The sequence below is a fragment of the Sesamum indicum genome, linkage group LG4 (assembly GCF_000512975.1).
Source record: "Sesamum indicum cultivar Zhongzhi No. 13 linkage group LG4, S_indicum_v1.0, whole genome shotgun sequence".
NCBI classification, from domain to species: Eukaryota; Viridiplantae; Streptophyta; class Magnoliopsida; order Lamiales; family Pedaliaceae; genus Sesamum; species Sesamum indicum.
The window spans coordinates 4,584,427-4,597,419 of record NC_026148.1 but is presented as its reverse complement, the minus strand read 5'-3'; the positions used below and the strand labels follow the sequence as shown (position 1 = coordinate 4,597,419).

At 36.8% G+C, this 12,993-nt stretch overlaps 2 protein-coding genes across 3 annotated transcripts; one reads left to right on the top strand and one right to left on the bottom strand.

Annotated features, from left to right (window-relative positions):
• Positions 1,151 to 5,755, bottom strand: LOC105160010 (ERAD-associated E3 ubiquitin-protein ligase HRD1B). Of its 2 annotated transcripts, XM_011077254.2 has the most exons (8): positions 5,624 to 5,755; positions 4,075 to 4,620; positions 3,768 to 3,944; positions 3,057 to 3,206; positions 2,773 to 2,969; positions 2,374 to 2,530; positions 2,000 to 2,249; positions 1,151 to 1,733 (listed from the first exon to the last, which is right to left on the bottom strand). In XM_011077254.2, exons 2-8 carry the CDS (start codon positions 4,605 to 4,607, stop codon positions 1,602 to 1,604), a joined length of 1,596 nt encoding a protein of 531 aa, XP_011075556.1. In that variant the 5' UTR covers positions 4,608 to 4,620; positions 5,624 to 5,755; the 3' UTR covers positions 1,151 to 1,601. The 2 variants fall into 2 exon arrangements, with proteins under 2 accessions (XP_011075556.1, XP_020549084.1); XM_020693425.1 differs by lacking the exon at positions 5,624 to 5,755 and having other exon boundaries at positions 4,075 to 4,644.
• LOC105160008 (uncharacterized protein At5g01610) lies at positions 11,020 to 12,993 on the top strand. Its single transcript, XM_011077252.2, has 3 exons — positions 11,020 to 11,316; positions 11,911 to 11,965; positions 12,380 to 12,993. The coding sequence occupies exons 1-3, from the start codon at positions 11,215 to 11,217 to the stop codon at positions 12,757 to 12,759; spliced, it is 537 nt and encodes a 178-aa protein (XP_011075554.1). The 5' UTR covers positions 11,020 to 11,214; the 3' UTR covers positions 12,760 to 12,993.

Sequence of the window (12,993 nt, the reverse complement as noted above, 5' to 3'; positions counted from 1 at the left end):
TTTTAACGCTGTTTCTACTGCTGCTAAGTGCTAAACAAACACGACTTTAGGAAAACTCGTTGTACCCTTTTTAGTAACTGCTTGTCTGCTCCGCCCCATTATAAAGTTGGAACAAAATTATAACAATAACTATAATTTTTTAGTTATATATATTTATATGATCATAATTTTATATTTTAGAGTTGAATAAAAATGGATGTATAAATTATCACATATTTGGCAAGGCCGGAATGGTGAAGTTGGTTAAATCGATCTGTTATATCATTCAATAAGTAAAAGTATATTTTTCAAAAATTAAAACATTATAAAGTCCAAAGCATCGTAAGATTCAAAATCAACAAAAACTAATTAATACTCACATACAAGAAAGTCGAATCTAAAAACACTCTGTCAGATGATGAGATATTTAAAAACCATTTTTCTACAGTTACTTTATGACAGTATTGTACAATGGTGTCTGGGAAAAAAATTCAAAATCTTTCCATAATGTTTGATTTTGTTTTTAACTTGTTTTGGGCTATTTTGTGGAGATAGAGAGAGAAAAAAAAAGATAAATAAAAATAAGTTAGAGATCGTGTGTATGTTTGGATTTGTTTTTAGATATAATATAAAATAAGTATGGTATGTTTGATGTTGGGTAGTGGGGAGACAAAAAGTACTATTTATTATTAAATCATGTATCTTTAATATATATTTATATATATATATGTATAAAAATATATATAATTTATTTAGTTGTGAGTGATTTAAAATAAATATTATTTTTTAATTAATTATATTTTTTTGAAAAAAGTAATTAAAACTATTTTAAGATAATAAAAAATATATTCAAAACTTACAAAACTAAGCAAACCAAACATACTCTATATTTTGGCCCATCTTAAATCAAAACCAAACATACTCTTTAGGTTCCAGTTCAAGCCCCACTTAGTTTTTTCCAATTGGGACCAAGAATCTAATGATCTGCTATCTGTCCCATGTGTACCCCTGGTAGTTATCATATGTCCAATCAACGGGCCCACAGATGTTGACCCAATTCAGCCCATTTTCTTAATGGGCCAAGCCCATTTTTCAGAATCTTGATGGATAGTCTGAGTTAGCCCAGTTCAAGGAAGGTCAACTCTTGTCCACTCACCCATGATCAATGACAAGTACAAAGAAGCAGCAAAGCTCTTTCATTCACCACATAGAATTCAAACACTACTGTGATTTGTACAAGTACAGACTACTGACTGAATATATCCAATTAAGGGGGGGAAACAAAAGGTGAAAATATAGTAAAACTCGTATCGGTATAGTGTAGCATTTCTCCATGTATTGAACTCGGATCATGATGTGAAAGTACAGCCTGAATTTGTGGGTTGCCCACTCTATTATCACTCGGTTAATTTAGGATGTTCCAGTCTTACGGAGGAGTATTTTCTTGAGAAGCAATCGGATGTAAGTACCGGATAGACAATGCTGCCGATGAATAGGGGGAGATTGAACGAGTGCAAATTGCAAGACTTGAGGTCCGTCCTGTGTCTATCTCCATGGCGCTTATGCTCCTTGTGGGGTATTATCTACATCTGCAGAGGTCATTTGTCTATAGCTCCGAGCTTCTAAATCTCAGGGGAGTCCATAACAGATGAAGATGGTGATGATACTGACTTTCCCTTGATATCAGATGATCCTAGATCCATCGTTTTCTCACCATTCTGTGTCTGTAAAAGCTGGTACTGGTTTTGCAGGAACTGTGTTGACAAATGGGGGATGTTCGTATTAGCATGGACATGAGCCATTGTATTCATGAAAGAAGTAAGCAAGTCGGAAATGATAAGCTAGAAAAAAGTATAGTTTTCATTTGTCTCCACCAAGGAAATGGGAAGCCATATCAGCGCTAAAAGAGAACACATACAGCGTAAGAGAATTATTTTTAGCCCATTCGTAGAAGAAAGAAATTTCAAAAGATTTTCATTTGTAAATGGAGATGTGACCGGATTAATCAAAATAGAAGTACCTCAATCTGGTTCTTAATTAATTTCGTTTGTAGGCCCAGTTGAGAGTCCGATGCACTTTCTGGATCGAATTGCCCATTAAGGCACGGGAACTGTGAAGGAAGTGGAGCACACTGTGGCAACTGAGCAAAGGTCACATTTGCAAACTCATACTGTTGGGACAGTCCACTTGCAGCTCCACCACCGGTGTTTGCCATTGAAGTGCTGGCAGGATGTCCAAATGTTTTAGGAAGCGAGTTATATCCAGGTGACCTACAAGCACAGAGTATAGTGCTAGCTTATTGCTATCTCTTCAGAATAACATATTAAAACGAGAAGGCATATACAGAAACTACGAACAACATTCAAATAATAAACAGTAGAAAATGGTGGATACCACATCAAAGCATTAGGAGAAGGATAAACAAAAGACTTCTCATATAGTGAGGCAGCAGAAGCAGCAGCTTGCAGTCTGGCCTGATGCTGACTAACATTATTATTTCCCGCACCATCAACAGTAGATCCTTGAGAAGACATACCAGTTGTTCCAGTTCCTGTATCCCAATAACCATGTTAGCCAAATGAGTTTTCCAGCAGTAAGAAATCGGGATTCCTCAAGATGCAACAAAACAAACAAAAGCCAAATTCTGCATTCCCCAACTATCAAGCTCGATTCACATTGATAGGGTAAAACTTAGAGAAGTCCTGGAAATTGCTCAATGGGGATTATGCTCTATTGCTCTAGCATGCCAAAAGCAAAACTAAAATAAAGCTACTCGCAAAGAGATTATCATACCTTGCTGTTGACCATGAGTTCTTGATGCAGTAGTAGATATCCCATTCTCAGGTGATATAACAAGTGCTCTGCATGTGGGGCATGTATTTTGTCTTTCTAACCATGACCTAAGGCAGTGCACATGGAAAAGATGCCCACAACTAAGTTTCTTGGCCACAGTCATCTCCTCACGACATATAATGCAGGTTGCATCACTTCTGCATGGATAGAAAATAAGATAATGTCAAAAGGAGTTATCAATAGAAAGCAAAACTAATAGTTTCCATTGAGTAAAAGGTGCTTACGCATTGAGCTCTTCAGGAGTTGCATCCGGGAAACGGTCATTCATATTTGAAGTGATGTTACGGTAACGTATGTAATCAGCTACACGGATTTTAAAGTTTCGGAATGTCTCATACAGCTCCCGAATCAAGTGAAGAGGCACACCATAGTTCCTGACGATACAAACGAACAAGCAATCAATCAGGACATTTGGGAAGTGACAGAATTAAGAAAAAGGAAACACTTTATGCTCATGCATCGAGCGTAGCAAGAAAAAGTCTATTTAATTAGTTCAGGACTCTGAAGAGAAGCTGAGCCATATTATGGATTAGCCAAGCATAGCTGAATTTTAACAATGCCTTGGACCATACAAGCATGTATGATCTGATCGCACTAAGCAGCAAAACCATAATCCCCAGACCTGGCTGCACAAGCTTGAGTATCTAGGACTTTAATTTGGTCAAATGGTATACAACCACATAAAACGATGCAGTGGAGGAAAAAGTTGAATTACAATAAGATTGAAATGTTTTATCATCAAAGGAACATCCATATAAAAAACTAGTAACCTGCTAGAAGCAAAAAGTTGGATACACATCCATACATGTGAAAGTAAGTGTCAAGAACAAGCAAATTTTGAAGTAAATATTTCACATGGAAACCAGCCCAGAAGCTCATATGCAGGTGTATACCCTAGGAATGCAGCAAAAATATTAAGCTGAATGGTAGCTTACACAAAAATGACAAGGAAGAAACACATGCACAGAGTCAAGTGGATCAAATCTCGGACAAGCTCCAAGTAAAATGTGTAGACAGCCTTCTTTTCCCATTGGCCTTCCATAAGCATGTCACTGACATAGAATATATACTTCAGGAAGGTTGATACAGTTGTCGTTGCGAGTATCATGTATCTGAAAGAAAACAATGTTCTGTAACAATAGTTCTTGGAAACAAAGTTGATACAAGAAATCACCTATTCTAAGCAACTTTTCTAGATGAAATTCCAGATATACAATAAATAATATAGTTCAAGAAACTTACTCGAATAGAAAGAATAGAGAAACAGAAGCCTTTCTGGTTTCTACCAAATACTTGATTGAATTATACAGAAAGACACTGTCAATAAGGAGGAGGAATCCCATGAAAGATACAATGCGGATATGAGATAGCATCGGAACAGATGGAGTTGTTTCTATGTATTCAACTCTCTTTTGGGCCAACCAATGCAAAGCCTTAATCAGAAGTAAAGCTGTAACCATAGCTAGAAATGTAGTAGAAAAATCTTCTCTGAAAATAGTAATTGTAAACAGTATTTCCATGACTTCCCGCCACGACTGCTCATTCAGCCTTTCAACTTCTGCTTCTCGGAGTGAGCCAAGAAAGATTTTCTTGGTCAATTGCCACAAGATACACATAACAACCAGACCCATGTTCAAAAGAAGCACCAAACTGATCTTTGAAGTCGACAGGTAAACCATTGAAGGGTAAAACTGGCCCCTGCTATTAAAGGCATGATAAATGACTGCCAAAGTAGCCAACAAACTGAGTCCAGCATATGATTGCAGCTTCATCATTTCACACTGTTCCCTGTTGATCATATGCAATCAATCAATTATATCCAGGCACCTGACAGAACGAGAAATTTATTTGTTTGATTATCTGATTACTATTCCCCACAACATAGAATTTCAGGAACTAACTTGAGACAAGACATTTACTTTGATTATTTCCTTTCCTCTTGAAATTCTTTGACAGTGAATTAGAGGAACTTTTTCCAAATATTGATTGATCATCATTGCTTTTCAAAATGAAATTTGACTATTACAGAAGTTGGAAAAGGGGGAAAAGAACAACATAGATTCATGTGACTGACAGCACGGCCATACTTTTCAATGCTTTCATTTTACTTTAATTTCAAAAAATCAGAGCTGTTCCGACATTTAACGCCATCAGGTTGTTTAGATCAATTCCAGTGAGTTTTTGGCCGCTGCATGACATTAATTTTAGTCGAGCTGGGGCGTTATATCACTCACCACCGCCGCAATCATTAATCATAAAATTTGTTGATTGTATGCCACTTAATGAAGTTACACATAACACAAACCAACTATTTAATACACCATTTAACTCTACCCAATCGTAAAGAATTGGGAAAAAAACTCAATACAAACATAAATAGATGAATAAAAACACACAAGACTTTTATAAACGTCAACTACCAAAAACACAAAATATTCCGTAGCTACAACTGAACCCCAAAAATAAAAAATGGTTAAAGTTGATGATCATCATTAGAACCCTAAAAGATGTAGTAAACCTACATACTAACATCCGAAGACTTCGTGATTCCAACAGAAGCCCAGAAATGATAAGAAATTGAATAATTGAATTAGCAAAACAATAAGAACACACAACAATTGCAGTTCCATCGCATAATCGCATCAAAATTCCGACAAAGACGAAAGCAATAACATTTCATCCGATTAAATTGCTGAAAAAAGAATTATTGACAAACTCATCTAACAACGGCATCATCAGATTCCAGGCGGACCCAGAATTGAGAATTAAAATAAGATAAAAGGGCACTTACTGTTCACAAAAACGGAGAGGAAAAACCCAGAAGCTTGGCCGATGACAGAAACTCCGTCGTCTGTGAAAATCCGGGAAATTTGAAGCTGAATGATTATTTGCAGGTAGGTTGGTTGGCCGGGGGGTTGAGGTGAGGTGTATGAATGTACGTGTCAAAAATTCATTGGTTGGACAGCAGAATATCATGTCCATGAGATGGGTGACTTCACGTGTTGACCCAACTGAGCCCATATTCTTATCATGGTCCAGCCCATTAGCTTTGTAGAAGGTAGCCCAAATGCCTGTTAAGCCCATTATCCCTTTATGTTGTCCACCACAAAGCCCAATTCTAATATTTTTGTTTGAACTCAATATATTTCCTTTTTATTTTCCAAGAATGGAAATCCTCAAAAAACTCAACTCTACATTTAATCTGCATTGTTTCCAGTGCCATGAAGTAATGGGTTTTTCTTATATATCTCATCTGTGGATATATGGGTCTAATGTGATCTAGCCCGTTATATTCAAATGAGTAAATTATTTTTTTATTATAAAAAAAAATAATTTATTTAATATATTTTTTTAAAATAAATTAATTTATTTTTCTATTTAAGGAGATTAATTATTTTATTTTAAAAAATACGGCGGAGTAATTTGCTGTGTTTTAACAATATAGAAGATAAATTGTTAATTTTTTTTATAGAGGATAATTTGTTCATTTATAATATTATAGGGGTTGTTTGTATTTTTTTTCATGATAAAATAAAAAAATTAAAAAGTATATAGATAATAGGATCCACATTGTATTTGATTTGATGTGCATATTGGGATTAGATGTTTAGTATCTTCTTGCCTCGATCTCGAAGCTTATTTTAGTTTATAGGGATAATTACACTTTCATCTTCTGAAATTTGGTATAATTATATATAAATTTTTTATGATTTGAAAAATTATATCTAGCATCCATAAGGTTTGCTCTGTGTAACAAATAAATATATATGTTAGTCAAAATTCATCAAGTTTGCTGATATTGACAAAAAAATTAAATAAAAATTAATATTTATGCTCGACTGATTGATTATTGGTTTATTACAGGTCAAATAATTTTTTTTGAATTAAACTACACTTATAATGGTGAAGATAACCTCTTCACATGCATTAACGGTTGAACGCGTATGGGAATAATTTGGTTATAAAAAGATCTATTTGACCTGCAATAAATCAGTAATAAGTCAATCATGGTTACGATATGTGTTTTTCTGATTGTTTATTAATATTAGCAAATTCGGTGAATTTTGACTAATAGATGGACTTATTTATTAGATCGAAGCAAACCTCAAGAGTGCTAGATGTAATTTCCCAAACCACAAAAAATTTACATGCAATTATACTAAACCTCGAGATAAGAGAGTCTAAATATCCCTAATTTATATGAGCTTAGAAAATTTGTAATAACAACATCAAGAAGAACCTCGAATACCAAATTCTAGGACAAACATCCATTTGTAACAATTTTGTCGTAGAAAAAGGGGTCCAGTTCTTTACTACTACTTTCTATTTGAGATGGCTCCAGTTCCAGTGCTTTAGGTCCGCCCCCCCATCTGTTTTGTTCTCCAATTGCCACGCGGTCATTTTCACCCAAATCCCTAGCCATGGATTGATTCCCAATTTCTCCAAAAATCATATGGTTTCTTCACCCAAAACCCTAGCTAGGAACTCTTTCTCATAGGTAGACATCCCCAAGTTTTTTGCTTACTTAAATATGCAATTGGTCTGCCTTCTTGCATGAGTACTACTCCTATTCCTTTCCCACAAGCATCTGTTTCAACTACAGATGTTTCAGTTAAATAGGTAATACTAGTACAGGGGCAGTAGACATTACCTCATTCAGTTGCTTGAAAGCACTTTCAGCCTCTTCATTTCACATAAATCCATTTTTTTTATAGAGAAGTCAAGGGTTCGCTAATGAGCCTATAGCCCTTGATTAATTTCCTATAGTATCATGTTAATCCAAGGAATCCCCTCAATGCTTTGACTGTGGTGGGGGTAGGCCAATTTCTCATGCACTCCACCTTCTTAGAGTTAGTGGCTACACCTTCATTTGAGATGATATGACCCAAGTATTACACCTGAGGTTGGGCAAAAGAACACTTGCTTCTCTTTGCATATAACCTGTGTTTTCACAGCAATTCTAACACACTTTTCAAATGCTGCAAATGAGCACTCCATCCCTTGCTATAAATCAAAATATTATCAAACAAAAAAAAAACTTTTTCTGAGGAAAGACTAAAAAGTCTGATTCATCAAAGCCTGGAATGTGCAAGGTGCATTGCACAACCCAAAAGACATAACTAAACACTCATAGCGACCACTCTGTGTCATGAAATTGGTTTTGGATATATCCTCCTCCCTCATCCTTATATGGAAGGATCCTGACCTCAAATCTATTTTTGAAAAATATTTAGCCCCATGCAATTCATCCAACAATTCATCTATCACAGGAACGGGAAGTTATGTTTTACAGTAAGCTTGTTAAGGTATCTATAGTCCACACATAGTAGCCCCCATTTTTCTTCTTGACAAGTAACACAGGTGAAACAAATAAGCTCTGGCTTGCTCTAATGATCCCATTAGTCATCAGTTCCCTCACAATATTCTCAATTTCAGTTTTTTGCTCATAAGTAAACCTGTAGGGATGTTGCCTTCTAGGAATAGCATCAAGATTCAGTTCAATCTGTTAATTGCTGGAAATCCAACTCAATAGGGTTGTGAGCTTGCAACCAATCATACCCCAACACAAAATCAGATCATCCTAACTTCAGTGCCCTCACAGGATAGAAATATTGGTGCCCTTGTACTTCCCAAATGAAATCAGGACAGATGACCTTGCTCATCAACTTATATCCATCAACAACACTTACCATCATTGAGGTAGTAGGCTCAGTCTTGAACCCCAATGCTCTAATCACCTTTTCATTAATAAAGCTATGAGTACTGCCATTACAATTAGGATATGAACCTCTTTACCACTCACAAGTGCCTTAACTCTTAGAGTACCACTGCTCATACTCCCACGCGTTGCATTTAGGGAAATAGTGACATCTTCTTCCTCTAGCTCATCCATTGGCTCCTCCACTTGCCCAGTGTTCTCCTCATATGCCTGCACCTCTTCTTCATTCATTAGCATGTAGAAATACCTCTCTTGCACTTATGCCTTAGCACAAACATCTCATCACAGTGGTAGCATAGATGTTTTTTCTTTTCTGGCCCTCCTTTCTACCTCAGTAAGGAGCCTTCTAGATTGTTTGTATTCATTTTTGGCTTTGAAGGAAAGTTTATAAGAATGCTTAAATGGTGGGGGTTTTGTTTTGAGGTTTGTATGCGGGCTTTGCTTGGTTAATGTTTTTTGGCGGGGTTGTGTTTTCTTGAGAATGGCATTCACATTTGCCTCTTGTTTCCTAGCAAATATAATAGCTTGATTAAGAGTGGCAAGTTTCATTATAGCAACGAACCCTTTTATCTCCTCCTTTAGTCCACTAATAAAGTTCATCATAAAAAATTCTTCACCCAAATGCTTGTTGAAGATAAGAATCTGTGCTTGTAGCTCCTCAAATCTCTCTAAGTATGTGTTAATTGTGGTTTCTTAATGAAGCTTATTGAACTTTGTTACTTATCTTTCATAGTCTAGATTCTTAAACCTCTCCAGTACAGCTACAATCAGTTCTGTCCAAGAGAGTTCTTCTCTCTTTTCCATATGACCTTGATACCACAGCTCAGCCTCCCTTCCATATGAATCATCTGAAAATACCGAGTACACACCCTGATCCAAGATCTTGAATCCTCCCTATTAAAGAGGGGAAACTTCATCCTATAATGGCATTGTAACTCTCTGAGTAGACTGATTTGTGGGTTCATTTCCAACTGGATGATGCACAGTTGCACGTGAGGAGGATCCCTTTTCCATAGATGCAGTTAATCCTTCTCCAAGGATAGACTTACTTTTGCTGTACTGTTGCAGCTATTCCACAACACTTTTAAACCGCTGTTGAACTATAAGTCTGTAACTAGAGTGAGTTCCATGTTCATAACTGTGATTGCAGTCTATCTTGCACATCTGTTAATTAATCAAAACTAGCATGGGTTTGTTCTTCACTCGCCTGTCTTCTTGCCCGTTCATTAATCAATATGTCATTTTTCTCCTGAGCTTCTTAAAGCTCCTTCAATCTAGTACCATCAACTATTGTTATATGTTTTAAGTTTCGAGGATCGTCTGGCTCTGAAACCAAATGTAACAATTTTGTTGCAGAAAAGGGGGTGGGATGATAGAACAGAAGACAAAGGAGAGATATTGTAGAAACTTTATAAAATTTTCATTGAATTCTGAACTGCCAAACCTCCCACTTTTAAACAACGTTCTAAAAGTTCAAAAAGAAATTACAATTCTCCTAAATCAACTAAAAATAGCGATGCCAGGATCCCCAGCTCTTTACTACTTCTTTCCATTTGAAGATGGCTCCAGTTCCAGTGCTTTAGGTCCGCGCCCACATCTGTTTTGTTCTCTAGCTGCCACGTGCCCTCTTGTTTGATGTAGTACCATCTCCCTAATGCGGTCACTTTCGCTCAAATCCCTAGCCAGGGATTAATTCCCAATTTCTCCCAAAACGTCGTCGTTCTTCTCCCCTTTTTTAATTTCTTCCCAAATTCAATTCCGCCCTTGATCGAACGGCTCTCATTGACCTCCTTCATCGATTGGTTGTCTTCGAAAGTCGCATTTTCAATTAAAAGCATGACACCATTGCAACCATTAAAATGACCTTTCAACGGGTTTTTGTCATTTTCAAAAAATCTCTAAGGGCATGTTTACATTTAGGTATAAATTTGGATTGTGCTATTTATCCAATTGTGTAAATCATTTTCTTTTCATGATATAGGCTCAGTTCAAATCCTATAGCTCGGAACAAGTCTTGATTGCGCTTGATATGAAATTAGAACGCATGGGGTCTGATTGAGAAATCCAAGCAGAAATCCACAAAATATTCAATATTTTTACTATTAAAACTTTTTCATCCTCACTCAAACGAATAGAGTAAACAACTTATAATTTTTATTAATTTATCAAATCTTACAACAAATTCATTCAAATTCTGTCAACCATCTATGCAAATCACGAATGTAAATTGGCTTTAATATGATTCCCTTATCAACATTGATAAGATGCAATTTTTGCAGTTTTCTCTCCCTCGCTGCCCCCGCCTTCCCACAAAAAAGCAAAGGGAAAAGGGCAGAATCCACTCTCACTTTATATTAAAAATGTCCCCTTTGATTAAAAAGATGAAAAAAGAGAGCACAAGAAAAGGAAAAAGAAATACAGATTTCCAAGCATGGGACCAGAACTAGAATAAAATCGGGTTCCAGCTTCCACTTTTCCACGGAAATGAGCAGAAATTCCACAACACAGTATCGGGAACCGTGTGTGGCGACTGATTTCTGTTGCTGCTGCTGCATCAACTTTCCCTAGTTTGTCTTGTTCTTGCTGCAGCTACACTCCAGTTGTGGCTTAAAAGGGCTGGAGAAGTACTGGAAGACACCAAAGCCCAGAGCTTCTAGAGGGGAATGGAGAAGGCGCTGGTGAAAATGGGAAGCATAAAAGCTGGAAGCTTTTGGCTCTCAAAGAAAGCAAAGGAGGAGCTGAATAACATCACCCAAGACCTTAATGTATGTTCTTTACTGCTTTCTAATGTATCTCATTTCTTGTTTTGGTGTATGAGCATTTGTGGGATTTGTTGGTTGATTTGGTTCTATGTGAGTTCTTGGTTCAATCTTTCTTGTCAATTGTTTGGAGGGATGTTGAGTGAAATAGGTTTCCAAGAAATGACTAAACAGAAATGGGCTTGGAGAATAGTTGGTTTTCTTGGATGTAATTTGTGTTTAATCTACTCAGCTTTGAAAGATTGGTGATTTGCAGGGGAATGCTGCTTGTTTTCTTGTAATGTTGTATAAGATGGAGAAAGTTCCAAGTTCTCATTTTTCTCTTTTTGTAGCTGTTGGTGGCTTTTCCTATCCATGGAAAATGTTGTCGAAATTAAACCAAATCAGACTGGAAAATGGCATTGATTTTGGAATGGTATAGTTGTATTTCAGGAAGTAGGGGTGATGCCCTTATGATATTTACATTGTCTTCTCAACAATTAAATGAGTGAATGTTGTTGGGATATCAGTTTATTACCACAGAGATATCATACTTGATAAGTAAACAAGTTCTATTTGGTTTGCATAAAATTTGACTGGTGAAATGGCCTGTTATCGCAGACCGTCTCCAATGTTGTGGAAGAGAAAGCAAAATGGATATTCAACAAGCTAAAAGGTGCGTAGTTTATCTTCGATTGTGTATTCTTGCAATCTTCTCATGCTTGTGGATTTGAAATCAAACAATTGAATACGTAACCTGGTTGTGCTCCACAAGCAAAAGCGACAAATGTTGAACGTCTGCTAGTGTGTGAGAGCAATGTTAATAGTGGCTCCATTTTCTCTGTTCATTGATATCTTGTGTGCTTTACATGGTTGGTTTTATTCATTCTCTATTTGTTGTGTATTCTTCTTGTTATTGTCTTCAGTATGTTTCAAATAATGCTCGGAGATACTTTGATTCTTGGGAAGGATGTAAATCATGGAGATATATTGCATGCTTGAAATTATCATCAACAATATGATCACAAGTCTTAACATCAGCAAACATGCTAAAATACATACTACCATTTTCTTGTCTCTTCCCGTATAGGAAAGCCACCGAGGAGCTTGCCTGATCTTCTACGAGAATACAACCTACCACCCGGCCTTTTCCCTCAGAGCATCACAGCTTACGAGTTTGACGAGTCCAAATCAAAGCTAACCGTTCACTTGCCCTTCCCGTCTGAAGTGAGCTTCAAGGACTCATCTGCAGTAAGGTATGCCCCACGAATCAAATGCATTCTTCTCAGGGGTAAGCTCATCGGTATAGAAGGCATGAAAACGAAGCTCCTCGTGTGGGTCAAGGTCACAAGTGTAGCTGTTGAGGGCAACAAGTCAGAAAAGGTTTCTTTCACGGCCGGTGTAAAGAAGTCGAGGCCTAACGACGCCTATCTCATACCTCGTGAAGCCGTTAGAGTCGAAGAATTTTGAGAGTAGAATCTCCAAGATGATGATGACGATGACATGGTTTTTGTTGGTAGTGGCTCATGGATACCTCATCCGTGTTCTTGATTCTAACATTATTAGGACATTACTAGGTTGTGATATGGTTTTCTTTGTAGTCAATTATCTCATGTACATCGTCAAAACCCCTAGGTAAGGCAGGGCAGTAAATCTAGTATGAATCATGTCTGCTGCAGTCTGCAGTCTAGAGGTTTTGGTGAA